Raw genomic sequence first — 14,367 nt, forward strand, 5'->3', positions numbered from 1 at the left:
TTGTGAATGCAGTGCGGACTTCACTGCTCTTGCCCTGCAAAGAAAGGTCGCCTAATACATTCAAAATATTATCTGCAACGCAAGCAACCGAAGGACAAGTAAGCGTGGTTCACGGCCCTCGACAGAACACTTCGGTAACACATCGAAACACAGTCAAGAAAGTAACGTAGTAAGTAAACTCATAGAAAGCGCACGTTTAAAGAATATGAACCACAAACACTGGTTTTAATATAACATAACTGGAAGATAACTGCTAATTTCGGAGGCTCAGTTGTAAAAGCAGATTGAAGGTAAAAGAAAAACGTGAAAAGACCACCCGAGGTTAAGGACAAAAAATGGTTCCTACGCTGAAATTACCACAAAAGTAATCGCAGTGAAGTTTTCGTTGTTATTAATCACCTAAAAAAACATCCAACAGTCTGCTTCATTATAGAATTTTGTCATAATTCCCCTAGATTGACTGTAATTGTTCGATTTTGCAATCCCTATCTGAATATCCGCCCCTATTTTAGCCCCCTATTATATATCTTTGCTTTCATTACTCACACAAATTATTACAACAGCTGGAATTGGCTTTCAAATGACATTGATATATTGGATATATACCCTATTCGCTCTTCCATTTTAGTCTGTTTTTGATTTTTTGAAATCTCAGCAGTTTTAAAATGTTTTTGTAGAAACAATATTATAATAGTGTGTAGTAAACAATAAAGATGGTAAATTTTAAGCTCGGTGATAAATAATGAAGGTGGATTGTTCAACACTGACGAACACGGGACAAAGAAAACGGGACAAAGAAAAAATCTGAGTCCCCGACGGGAATCGAACCCATGGCCTCCCAAAGCTTAATATTTGCCATCTTTATTTTTGTTTAACAATTCATCTTCATTAATATTATAATAAGCGCCCTGTCCCTATAGTATGTGATTTGTCTCAGCGACCTTCCTTTGCTTGAGCTCCAAAACTCAATTATCGCCCCAGGAAATTGAAAAACTGATTTATGAAACAGACTATAGTACGACAGTTCACATTTAAAGAATGTGATATATTGTTGGATCAATTTTCTCATTGAATTTATCTGCTGCAGATTTGAAATCTTGGAGATGGATCCGCTTTTCAAAACCGCTCTTCGTCGGACTTTATTCTTTCTTTTGTGGACGTTTCTCAGCGCATGGTTATTCTCTGCAGTGGAGTACACCCAAAAAGATGATAGCGAAGAAAAACACCAGTTGTTGCTCTCTTTGTACGATTCCATGGCATCAAAATATAACATGACCATTGAGGAGTTTAACAACTTTTCCAATCATGCACACCAGGCCCTGAGCGAACCTAAACCACGGTGGACTTATCCTGCTTCAGTGAATTTTGTCTTTCAAGCTTTAACTACTATCGGTAAGAACAAACACGAAATACAGTTGAATCCCGATAACTCGAACTTTCAAGGGAAATCGAAAAAGGTTCGAGATATCGGGAGTTCGAGTTTTTGAGGGTAAAATTAGTAAGAAAAAGACCTGGAGGGGGATCGGAAAAGGTTCGAGTTACTGAGGGTCCCGGCTGAGGGTTCGAGTTATTGGGATTCAACGGTAGTCTAAATAAGCGTTGAACACGTCTTTCTGAAAAAATCGAGGATTTAACACCATCGCTTTTTGAAAGAGCAAATATAGGTTGGGCATGACACGTCCTAATGGCTTTGCTGCATTAGAATTAAAATAAAGCTGATTTTCACACTATTATTACCGTTACACCCCCTTTGTAGCTGCGGTCAGCAGAATGCAGCACCTAGAGGAATCAGTGGTACAGAAGTTGTTTCTTTTCAATAACGATTTCTAATCTTTTCATTTATTCCACGCCAACACTGGCCAACAGGATTCAAGATTAAGACTCAAGATTAAGTTTCTGTTTTCGTCTATATTCTGCAGGCTATGGATATATCACTCCTCAGACATCCGCTGGCCAGATATTGTGCATCTTCGTCTGTTTAGTTGGGATTCCTATTACATTGCTAATGTTAAACTCCACGGGCGAACTGATTGCTCGATTGGTCAACTCAATTGCCACAAACGTTGAACAGAAATTCCTCAAGAGGGCGCAACCAAAACAAGTTAAAACCAAGAGTGCTGTGATCTTGTTTTTATTGATGGTGTTACTAATTGTGGTAAATAGCCTGTTAGTAACGCATTTTGAAGATTGGACTATCGTCGAAGGAGTGTATTTCTCGTTCGTAACATTGAGCACAATCGGTTTTGGTGACTATGTTCCAGCAAAACAGAAGCAGTCCCAAGGTATCAAGCAGTTATTTGTTAATACCTCTAAAAATCACCGAAACGAGACCACGAGAATAAATTTACCGATTCTTTTCGGCGTAGTCACACCGCTTTACGCTGTGTTAGCCCTGTGCATTGTTTCAAGTGTACTAAATTCCATCATGGCGGCCATGGAAGAACGGAAGTGTGGTCTTCCATGTCCCGGATGTATTTCTGGAGAAGTCCGGGATCATGTGAACAATGAGCAATATACCACTAAAGAACGGCGCGAAACTAAAGTGGAAAACGAGGAACCGCTGTCAGAAATTGAACTTTAAGTAAAGAAAGTACTGTTTTGCTACAGCTTCTAATCACTTCAGATCCAACATGAACGTATAAAAAATTTTCGTGTTTATGTTATTTTTTCGACTAATTTGTTTGTTGAAGTAAAGTAGTAAGAGTAGTGGGATATAAGGAAGGTGTTTTTTCTTAGTTACAGAAACCAAAGCACAAAAAAAAACCCACACAGAATTATGCAAAAGATGTTTTGTCGCCGGCGACAATATTTTTGTGACACCACTGTGAATTTTCTTGAACGCCTGTTGAGTTGTTTTGCGACATTCACAGTTGTAAGAATTTTTAGGGTAATAATTGTATGTATACATGTAAGGCGTTTCTGTATTGGTCTCCACGAAAATAGTAATAGGCAGCTATATACCGCAATAAACAGAAATTGAAAAACTACGGGTTAACTTAGGGGCTAAGCCATTGTCATAACTAACCAATCAGAAAAGCAGAGATCATGATAGTGTTGAAAACGGTCTTTTCCTGATGTTTTCTTCCGCGAAGAATAAGAAGATCTGGGTACCACATTTCCTCAGTTGTCTGTTCAGACGATAATAAAAGGAGCATAGAATTTAAACTAGCTAACCATTGAGCACAGAAAATCAGGCGAATGATTTTCTCAGCGCCAAGCGAGAGGGAAACACCAGACAGTAACCTGCGAATATCTAATGCATACGAAAGTTAATTAACTCTACGCGTGAGGTTACTGTACTTCGTCTAGAAATTTCTCATTTGTTTCAAAAATGCATATATTTTAATTTTTTCCTTTGTCTCGACCGTTGTTGATATTCGCTGTCGAAGCAAAAAAGTAATGATATTCGTGGGGTGAGGGTGAACTTTAAGTGCTTGCAAAGTCACTTCTAACCCTTTATATGGAGCAACTCAAAAGTGGTGAGTACACTGTACGATAAATTTAGGATTATATCTGGATAAAGAAAAAGAATGAGTCATTCATACTGATAATTTTACGAATAACTGAAATAGAAACTCAATTAATACTGCGCAAGGGGTAATATCTCGGGCAATTTAAATTCTTATTTGGTTAAAACTCGCAAAGTGTTGTTAGTGTGTTGATGCACCGATAGTTGTCTTCAAAGATGTGAACTTGTGAAAAAATATGCCTCTGGCCTAAGCCTTTTTTAATATTTTTTTTGACTTTTAGTGTACACTTCAACTGATCTGTATGTATTTACATTAAATCAAAGAAGAGATGCTATACTTATAAATTATTAACAACGGTGAAAGTGTGTAATATGAAATAAACTAGAAAACGATATGAGGAGTCAATACTTTCTTTCCTCAAGATACAGAGAAAATGTTTACACAATCCAGATAAAAAATCCAATTCAAATATACGGGAGAAGTGCAACATTCAAAATAATTGTGTTTCCGTGTGAAGTATTCCATTTGTAACATGTATGAGTTTATTTGAAGACCTTTAACACTTGGTAGAGTCACTTTTCGTTCCATAAACATGAAGAATTTTATCTGTCGTCATGTTTGATTGCGCGCAGAGATAAAGGCTCGAGAAAGTCGACATTCCCACCAACATAATTTGTTTGAAAATTCTAACCCACATGAAGTCTTTCACTTGCGGGGAACTAGATTCCTTTGAAATGCAAGGTTTAATATTTAGATTTAATTAACTTAACAGTATGATAGATCAAAGGTGTATAGTCAGGAAAGGTTGCTTCTAACTGCGGCTCCCAGACTGCAACAAGGTGAATGCCTAAATTAGAACTTTATCAAGTCTAAAAACTTGTTTTTGCAATAACCAAACAAATGGCCTAAAAAGCAAGTATCAAGTTTCGATGTCATTCTATCAGTGCTAAATTTCTAAATAAACCGCGTTTTTTTACCATTAAACTGAATTTTTGTTGCTTCGATTCCTGCTTATAAAGCACTTTTCCACACTGCAGCAAGATTTTGATGAAGATTCAATGAAAAAGCGCGCAATAATTTACTTTGGCGCATGTGTATAAGCCATTTTTTGCGAAACCGTTCCCATTTTTTTCTTGCTCCTTTTCCTTCCGTTTTCTCGGCTTTCTTATTCCCACTCCTTTCTACTCTTCACTTTCCTGATGTTTCGATGAAATCATTGGTAAACCCTGAAAAGAGGACCTCGATCAATTACAGGTGTTTTGGCCCGTTTCAGTACCGATTTTGCACCAAAAACGTACGGGACTTTCTCGATTAGTTCTGTAAGGAAGCATTCAAAAAGCGAAATGAATAGTTCTGTGAAAAGGTCAATCCTAGCTCTATCAGTTGCTTATCACCAAAAACGGCTGACGTGCAAATTGATGGTGTCACAATTGGTTCATTGGCTGCTCCTCTGAATGTCGACAAAAGTTGACTTTAGCACTAAAAGGGTTAAAGGAGCTATGCCAAATCTTGAAAAATCTATCATAAAGTTTTCAAGTTCCACATTTGCGGTCACTGTTGTTTCCTCTCAATTGTTACCTGTTTGGCGTTTTTCTTCCTTTGTATTATTTTGAGGTTTTCTTCAACTGAAAGGTAATTTTTGTACATTACAAAATGACTTGATCCATGGTGAAATAGGCCCTTTAACTTGTAACCTTGATGTTAGGATTCTTAACCGTCTGAATGACATTTGAATATAACGTTTTAATAAAATATTTATTTACAGCCGTATTTCCAGGATTTCATAATTTCTACTGAGCTCAAGCACGGATTTATAAAAAGGATTTAAGATAGGGTACTTGGTGCAGGTGTAAAATCTCCCTTGAAGATGGGCCCGCTTATGAAACAAGCATTCTTTCGAACTCTTGGCTTCTTATTGGTAGCCTTGCTTACGCCTTGGTTATTTGTTCATGTGGAGCACACGGAAAAAGACGATAAAGAAGAGAAATATCATCTGCTACGCTCCCTGTACGATTCCATGGCATCTAAATATAACATGACCATCGAGGAGTTTAACAACTTTTCCAATGTTGCGTTTGAGGCTTTGAGCGTTCCTAAGCCACGGTGGACTTATTTCAATGCAGCTGATTTCGTTGTACAGGCTATAACTACTGTAGGTAAGGCAAATACAATATTTATAAATAAACTGTCAACGTTTGTCTTGGCATGGTTACCGTTATGTCACATGGTAAATGGTCTTTTGGAATCTTTCTTCTACTGTCTACTGAACCAAATCGTGCAAGTCTCTTAAATGAGAAAAATACCTTATAATCGAATTTTGGCTTCGACCTACCCAAATACGCACAAGTCCTTTCATTCCTGCCACCATCCCCCACCTTCCTCCAGGCTTTCCATTCGCCATCTATGCAATCACGTGCATCTCTCAGTTCGTGACTTGGGCGTAGGTCGGGGTCACAAAAATTACCATTCTAGACAAGATAATAAGGAAGGTTACTTAGGTTAGTGCCGGTGAAAGCACTTCAGTTCCTAGTCAAGTTATATTGAATAGGTCCTGTAAGTATACAACATAACCTGAACTGGCGAACGTTTTATAGAGAGAGTTCTCTCTGATTATCTTTTGTTCATTTTCTCTGCAGGGTATGGATACATCACTCCTCAAACACGCTCAGGCCAAATATTGTGCATTTTAGTTTCTTTAGTTGGGATTCCCATCACATTGCTCGCGTTAAAATCCGTTGGTGAGCTTATTGCTAAATTGGTCAACGCAAGTGTTACGAAGTTCGAAAAGAAAATCCTTCAAAAGGCGGAACCGAAGCAAATTGAAACTAAAAGTGCTCTCATCCTGTTTTCATTCATGATTGTGTTAATGATAGCAGCTGGCCATTCAGCAAACGCGTTAATTGAAGAATGGACTTTCGTCGAAGGAGTGTACTTCTGGTTTATAACATTTTCCACAATCGGTTTTGGTGACTACGTCATTAGAGAACCCACCACAAGGATCAAGAAATTCAGTGTGAATGACTCTGTATATCAAGAAAACAGGGATGCCTCAGATGACAACGTACGTCCACAAACGACCCAAGTTATCACTCTCTGGTTGCTTAAGTTTATTTATTTGATAAATTTATGCATTGTCTCAGGTGTATTAAACTCTATCATGCTCGCCTTGGAGAAACGCAGGTGTCACCCTCGATGTCGCGGATGTTTTTCTCATAAAACCGAAGACCATGAGAACAGTGAGCAATATAACCCTCCACAACAGAGTGAAAATGGCATATTAAACATGACACATTTAAGTACAAATAAGTTTGGATTTTGTGAAGGACGACAAGAAATTCCTCCATGTTTAAGGTCATGGGAAATAATCGCAGATCGTCCGCCGGAGGTTACCACTTGGCAGTATTAGGGGGGGGGGGGGGGTGCAAACTTCGTATTGCTATGAGTTGTGATGGCGGGGATGTTTCTGCTGATCTTACCAAGTTTCTCGACTGGCACCTATCCATCGCAACCATGTCTCTGTATATTTAAAACTCGGAAGTATAGCATGTCCACCTTTGTCAAGTTACAGTCGAACCTCTTTAACCGGCCACCCTATACGAACGTTTCCGAAGGTTAACGAAGGGGGGGTTTGCCGAAGATTTTGATTTTTCCGAAATTCTTGTCATTCTACAAGTGTTTTCCCTAAATGTTATTTAGATACTTCTGTTGTAAGTGGCCGCTTACCGGTAATGAAGGTTGGCCACTTAAAAGAGGTTCTTCAGAAATAAGCATAAGCTGTGGTAGAAACATCACTTTATTGCTAAGAAATGAAATGGTCGTCACTTAGCTTTGTCAAGACGATTATAATTAGGACTCTTATCTCTCACTTGGCATTAGGTTGTTGAAAACAATGCCAACTAACTACGTGTATTAAATTTTTGATGGCCGCTAAATAACGTTAAAAACAATCGAATCCTCATTGGGATGGCCGCTCTCGCTCGTACACGAAATGTGTCTAGAACATCAAGATGAAGGTATAAATTAAATTGTTTTTGAAGGAAGTGGGGAGCCTTTATTAGTTTTTAGTTTTTTTTCCAGGTCACAAGGACTGAACTTGAAAAAGACAGGCTAACTTTTTCAAGTTGAGATCTAAAGTACCTGATGGCATCACAATAATATCACTTGTTTATAGCTTCAGTACACTGGCATAGTAATTTTTAACAAAAATTGGACCACTATTTATAGGTTTGCGTTTCCATACGTCTTTACGCTCTTGAATTTTTGAAGAGAAGCTCCTGACGGTGTCCCTTTAAGATACTTGAATCGAAACTCCCGTAAGGGCTAATTGTGCTTGTTTTTAGTGTCTAAATAAAAAAGATGGAGTCATAACAAACAGCAACGTTTAAATGGTGTTTTGTCATTCGTAATAACTCTCTTGTTAGGCTACTGGGGATATTCAAGAACGCCCGTTGAGTTATTTTTATTTCCGGCTAATATAAACTGCTTTGTGGATTTAAAACTAAGAACAACATGTACTGACATGTTGGTCGCAAACAAAATCATTAAAAAATTATTACACCACTGTAAATTACAATAGCAGCTGCTGCAAAGGTTATATCATTTTTTCAGATCCCTAAACTTTATACAGAAGCTACGGATGAAGGTTAAAGTTTCTGATCTTTCAAGGGTCACTTTTCAACTTTTCTCTTGTTTAGATGACCAAAAGCAACTTCTAAAAATTGGTGAGTGCGGTAGTTTATTTAGGATTACCTCTGCTGGTTATCACGTAGGATTTCTCGTTTCTTGGTCAAAACGCACATAGTTTCCTTCAGTTTTTTAGCTTTCCTGTGTCCTATTTAGTGGTTTTCACGGGTATATTTTCCGTATCAAAAATTGGAAATCAAAACTTTGTTAGACATCGCGTTGTACCAGACGCTTGAACATGGCTGCAACATAATTTTTTACCAAACAGATCCACCGAGGTTGTCTTTTGTATGCTCATTATATTTTCAAGATAAAAAAGTACGTGATCACATTCTTCTTGAACATTGGCTTCGGTACTGCTGTACTCGATCAAAGTCCCGCGCAGACTGCATGAGAACAGGTCACATACCTCGTGAACGTTACGAATCTTCTACACAATAGTGCCTGTTGTTAGATGATAAAGCGAATTTCGCAAATCTGAGATGAGTTAGCCCTCTCAAACAGGTATTTCTCCAAACAATTCCTTAAGTGCCCTTGAAAGAATTAAGAAATAAGAAAGTTAAGAAAGCTAAACACAATGGCATTACTTTGAGATACAGTCTTATGGCGTTTTGACTAAGGGAGGTAATGAAACGAAACGAAATTCAGTTTTTGTCGTAGTACATTACAAAAAATTTATTAAACATTTTTTATTACGGAAGATCGACTGATAGATAGTTTTGTTCCTTTTAGTTTAATTCGTGAGCATAATACGATGAGCTGCAGTTTGATTTGGATGGTCAGTTAAATAACTAGAAAAACATTAGATGATTTAACATCGGTCATCGACTGCTTTTGGTAGTAAGTAGCTACAATATCTTGAAATTGTAGGTGTGCTTATTCATTCTCAGTACATTATTAGATAAAGTGCGTCATCACATAAAACCAAATATTTCATTCACACAACTTTACTTGGTGCTGCATGCTAAGACGTTTCTGATTTTTTGAGTAAAATAATCACGGTTTATTCAACAGTTACTACAATTTGCTACTGAGTTAAAAAAGAGGATTACAGAGTATAAATTAACAAAGCTTACTAACTGAGGCAGGTGTAAAACCCTCAATATGGACCCTCTGGTAAAAGCAGCACTGCTCCGGACTTTTGTTTTCTTGTCATTGGTCTCCCTCAGTCCTTTGTTGTTTGTTCATGTGGAGTACACGGATGAAGACAATAAAGAAGAAAAATTCCAGTTGTTACTCTCTCTGTACGAGTCCATGGCGTCTAATTACAACATGACCCTCACGGAGTTCAACAACTTCTCTAATGTGGCGCACGAGGCCTTGAGCGAACCTAAACCGCGGTGGACCTATTTTAATGCAATGAACTTTGTCTTGCAAGCATTTTCTACAATCGGTAAGGGAAAATATAGCTTTACATTTACAATGTATTCTTTGAAATAGCTCAGTTACAAAGGAAGGCAGAAAATTCGCTAACGGTTGCCTGTGGCGTTGGAGCCACAAAACGAGAAATTCATTTTTGTTACTTAAGCAAAGCAAAAATAGGTCATGCGCGTCTTAAAATGCAATGTGACACTTACGTCTTAAATGCAGTTCAAAATCTCAGCTCGATCTACAGTACTTTCGTTAATTATACCTGTTTGTTTATTGTCAGAGATGCACATTATGGTTACGTTTACTTTTTAGACTTACAGTATTAACCAAATTTGTAAGTCTTGTATGAGCATTTCGATATCAGTTGCAATTGTGACTTGTCCACTTGGGTAACACCGGTAAATGTATCCTCTTGACCGCGCGCCAATCCATAGATTTACTCTTCAGGAGCACCCAGAAGAAATTCGGGTGATGAGATTTTGTTTCCTTAAAATTTTCTGCTACTTTTAAATTCAGCTAGAAAATCTGAAAAGATTTAACTGTGTTAGTTAACACAAACTTCCCTTAAAAAGGACCTAAACGATACGAGAAAACAATGGCATTCCAAGACATTTGACTGAATTTCCTCGTTGGTTGCTCCTGACCGTCTTATTGTTATAGGATGGAGCTGAAACTAATGGTTTGTCAATAGAGCAGTTTTCAATTGAGTGTCGTAAAACCAAAACCAAAGTAATTACTCTGGCCAATCACAAAGGACACAGACAATCCAGTGAACCAATCAAAACTTCAAGCAAATACATGTAGCTGGTACGAAGCGCAGGAAATCGTGCGCGAGCGAGTCACGATTGGTTTTGGTTTTAGTTCTGATTGGCTGAGAAAGTGGCGCGAAATTTTTAAACCAATCACTAAGAGTAGAAATGCAAAACCAAAGCAAACGCAATTAACTTTCGACACTCAAGTGAAAACCGCTCTATTTATTTCCTCTGTAGGTTATGGATGGATCACTCCCCAAACACCAACAGGCCAGGTATTGTGCATCTTCGTCTCTGTAGTCGGGATTCCCATCACATTGCTCGCATTGAAGTCCGTCGGCGAACTCATTACCAAATTGGTCAACACAGTTGTCACAAAGTTCGAGAAGAAAGTTTTAAAAAGAGGTGAACCAAAACGAGTTCAAACTAAAAGTGCGGGGGTTTTGGTTGCATTGATGGTGCTGTTAATGATAGCAAATAGTTTCTTTACGAGGTACATTGCGGACTGGACAATCGTCGAAGGTGTTTATTTCTGGTTTGTATCATTTACCACAATCGGTTTTGGCGACTACAATGTTCAGCAACCCCAAAGGATCAAGCAATTGTCCTTCGATAGCTCTGGAAACCTCGCAAACAAGGATGTTGACGGAAATGAATTCATTTTTGAATTTTTTGAAAAAAAGATTCTCACGTTGTATTACTTAGTAAATTTATGCATTGTCGCAAGTGTGTTAAACTCCATCATGGCGGCCATCGAGGAACGAAAATGGTGCCCCCGATGTCCTGGATGTGTTCCTCGAAAAACCCACGACCACGCTGACAACAACTCTACAGAACAGCACGAACTAGACATAACAAGTTTAAACGTAGAAAATACTGGGTTGCAGACGAGAAACATGGGATCGCTCGCAGTAAGTAAAATGAAGTTCGAAAAAGATACGTTTGCGCGTCTGCCGTCTGAATACGGTATAACAACACACGCTCTATCACACTCACTGGACCAGTACACACAGACTTACACTACACGCACTTCTACTCATCACGCAAACTGAAGACCAAAAAAAGCACACTCAAACGCCGTTAGACTGTCCACTACTCTTTCTTTTTTTGTATTTTTTCGATCATCGAGCGCGGGGAAAGAACGGCGAGAGAACTGACAGCACGTTCGCTTCGCTCGCCGATTCTCTCGTTTTTTGCGTTGAAAATTAGAGAGACTGTCCACAGTCTCTCTAATTCTTTTGACAGAAATTCTGCACTGCCCAACACGCCCAACAGACTGGACACAATTTTGTTTTTAACGACGCAGCAGTCCGTCTGCTCCCAGTGGAACAAAAAATTGTCCCAAGAAGCGTGGCACTCCACCAAAAAGAAGAACTCAGTTACACCAACATGTCAGTTGAGTTCCCACGTGTTTATCGTAATCTCAAGAATTTTTAGAACTTTAGTAGACCGCTAATTTTAATTTTAACACTTTTATGATTTTTTGATGACTATTTTTTCCATTATTTTACGTTCACGGCACTCTCGCTTGCATTTTAACTGATGAAGGTCACCAAAGCGACCAAAAGGTTTAACTTTTAAAAAAGATTTTTAATCAGCGTCAACCCCGATTTATATGTTCTTACATCATGCCTGATTACGACCACATTATTTTTAGGCCTATGTGAGTTTAAAGTACGCTCGACTGACCATAAATTAATAACAGCCTTTTGTATGACAAACTGATTGTCTAACCAAGTGAGACAATTCTCATGTTTCGTAATTCATGTTAAGGTCTGATAAGCCCTGGCAACCTAGGTCTATGAAGATCATCAGCAGTCTGAGACTGCTTTCCGAAATGTTTTTTTTTTTTTAGCAAACAAGCAGTCAATATTTAACTGTGCGGTTTTAAGCTTCTTCAAGCTTCTTGTTGGTTTTGATTCGAAAATTCTTAAAAATTCTAGATAAGATGTTGTAAATAAGTTTCAAGATCTCTAAACGTATTCAAGAGGCCCTGCCAGGGTAAATTCCGACAAGCGACATGGCCCAAAAAGTAGCGACAGCACATGAATGAAATTGCGACAAACAATAATAGCTCTAGCCAAATTCCTACAAGTGACAAAAATGCCTAGAATGGCCGATGAAACAGCGACACCGAGCATTTTGAAATTCAGACAAGCGATTCGAGGACCCCCCTGGCAGGGCCTCATTCAATACACGGTAACTTGCATGTCTTGATAACTATCATTTTGTTCCTGTGTCTGTATATGGCTGACAGTTGGCCTTCAGTTTAAGTGGGATTGCTTTATGGTGATTATCAAGCATGTAAAACCATAGATACAAGAAACCACAAAATGAGTTTTAGTCCACACTCAGAAAACGAATTTTAACCAAAATTATATCTTGTTCAACTAAGTATTATTAATTAAACTCACTGAACCATGTTAATAGTTAAATTACGTAGCGTACAGTATCCACCACCCGTAAGTAAAGTAGCTTAAAGTCTCTATACAGCCTACAGGCCAAATTGTGTTACTTCACATCCCAAGTTTAACCCAGTCTGTCTAAACAGATGGTCCTTTTCTGCATTCGGAGTATTTGAGCATTCTGCAACAACACATCTTTCTGGCATATTTATATCATCAATATCTCCTCACGATTACAGAAGTAATGCAGACTTCAACTGGCGGCAAGATTTCGTGCTTACTGACATGACATCACAGCCCATTTTGGAACCCAGACTCTTTCTTGTCTTGACTCCCAGTCAACTTCTTTGGGCGTGACCAAAGTGGGAACTTTAAAGCTCAAACTTGCAGTGAAAAAGTGGCGGAATCCAAAAATTTTCTTTTAGAATACTTGCTCATGCATTATATAGACTTGAAAATCACAAAAAACCTGTAGGCAATATAGACACTTTAAGTTCATTATTTATTATGGCTGTCACAGAAAAGTAAATTATCTGATCATGGAAAAGCTATTTCCACTGTTCTCTCTTCAAAAGTGAGTTAACTTTTAGCATTTGTCAAGAGCAGCTTATCTGTGGAATTGTGAATGTACACGTAGATACTGAACTAAGGTCATTACTGAAGAATTTAGCTAGTGGCTGTTGGAGGGTGGTTGTTTAACCTTCATGCATTGGTTTCTTTTTTTAGGCAGTCATGGTCTGACTTTTAATATACTGTATTTTCTCAATTAAATGCCAGACCTCCAAACTGCTAATTTTGAAAATAAATATGTAAACACTGGATGCATTTGATTGAGGTCCTGGTGATTGATTCAGGCCAAGGCATTTATTTGTGGTTGAGCTAACAAGGAAGTATATTCTCTTGAATAGCATATTATTGGAAATTGCCCTATATAAGTTAATAATTATTATTAAGTTACAACAAACTAGTAGTGTGGTATGCTACTTTGGTAAGTTTATTGAATGTTCAAAGGAAAAGTCAGGTGTAAAATAACTAGGATGGGTGCTGTAAAACAAAATCAAACATAGCAATGTCGCATTTGTGTCATGATTGACCCACTTTCTTTCTTGTGTTATAGTGCTCACTGTTATCGAAATCTCTAGGATCCTTCTGCCCCCTGGCGGGTGACTCCCAAATAAAACAGACAAGAGCGCTCGTCGGAAATTTTGAATTTAACCCCCAAAAGGAGACTAATCTGGATGTGGCTCAAGCATTCTTTTGATCCCTAAAAGATACCAAAATGCTAAAAATAGAATTTTAGATTTCTATATTTCTTTGCATGCAACACTAAACGTAGTCTCCCTCGCAGCCGTTTTTAGTGTCGTCACGCAACGATCCGCCCCACAAACAGGAATGTTGCGTGACGACACTAAAAACGGCTGCGAGGGAGACTATCCTAAACGAGACCTTGACAGCTATTAAAAAAGAAAATAGCGATTTGGTGTTTTTTCCCAGAACACCTAAGTGAGACCAAAATACAAAATTTACACCCCCGAGCAAGACAACGAGCATCCCTGTCTCTTTCATATGGGAGTCCCCCCATCTGGGATCCCTCCAGCTATATTGTTTATAAGCTGGAGGAGAATGTTTTTAAACTGAATGAGGAGGATGTTGGCGACATTGCTGTTGGTGAACTTGAAACTTTGT

General features: G+C 38.3%; 3 protein-coding genes across 3 annotated transcripts; all 3 read left to right on the plus strand.

Annotated features, from left to right (window-relative positions):
• Nucleotides 1-1,097: 1,097 nt before the first annotated feature.
• Nucleotides 1,098-3,074, plus strand: LOC144643684 (potassium channel subfamily K member 9-like). Its single transcript, XM_078503003.1, has 2 exons — nucleotides 1,098-1,392; nucleotides 1,920-3,074. Exons 1-2 carry the CDS (start codon nucleotides 1,104-1,106, stop codon nucleotides 2,579-2,581), a joined length of 951 nt encoding a protein of 316 aa, XP_078359129.1. The 5' UTR covers nucleotides 1,098-1,103; the 3' UTR covers nucleotides 2,582-3,074.
• A 91-nt stretch (nucleotides 3,075-3,165) lies between these two features.
• Nucleotides 3,166-6,876, plus strand: LOC144642241 (potassium channel subfamily K member 15-like). Its single transcript, XM_078501222.1, has 3 exons — nucleotides 3,166-3,479; nucleotides 5,236-5,626; nucleotides 6,107-6,876. Exons 2-3 carry the CDS (start codon nucleotides 5,338-5,340, stop codon nucleotides 6,874-6,876), a joined length of 1,059 nt encoding a protein of 352 aa, XP_078357348.1. The 5' UTR covers nucleotides 3,166-3,479; nucleotides 5,236-5,337.
• A 2,381-nt stretch (nucleotides 6,877-9,257) lies between these two features.
• LOC144642242 (potassium channel subfamily K member 9-like) lies at nucleotides 9,258-11,328 on the plus strand. The gene is made up of 2 exons (XM_078501223.1): nucleotides 9,258-9,546; nucleotides 10,514-11,328. The coding sequence occupies exons 1-2, from the start codon at nucleotides 9,258-9,260 to the stop codon at nucleotides 11,326-11,328; spliced, it is 1,104 nt and encodes a 367-aa protein (XP_078357349.1).
• Nucleotides 11,329-14,367: the final 3,039 nt, after the last annotated feature.

Source organism: Oculina patagonica, chromosome 2 (genome assembly GCF_052425735.1).
Source record: "Oculina patagonica isolate OP01 chromosome 2, crgOcupat, whole genome shotgun sequence".
NCBI lineage: Eukaryota > Metazoa > Cnidaria > Anthozoa > Scleractinia > Oculinidae > Oculina > Oculina patagonica.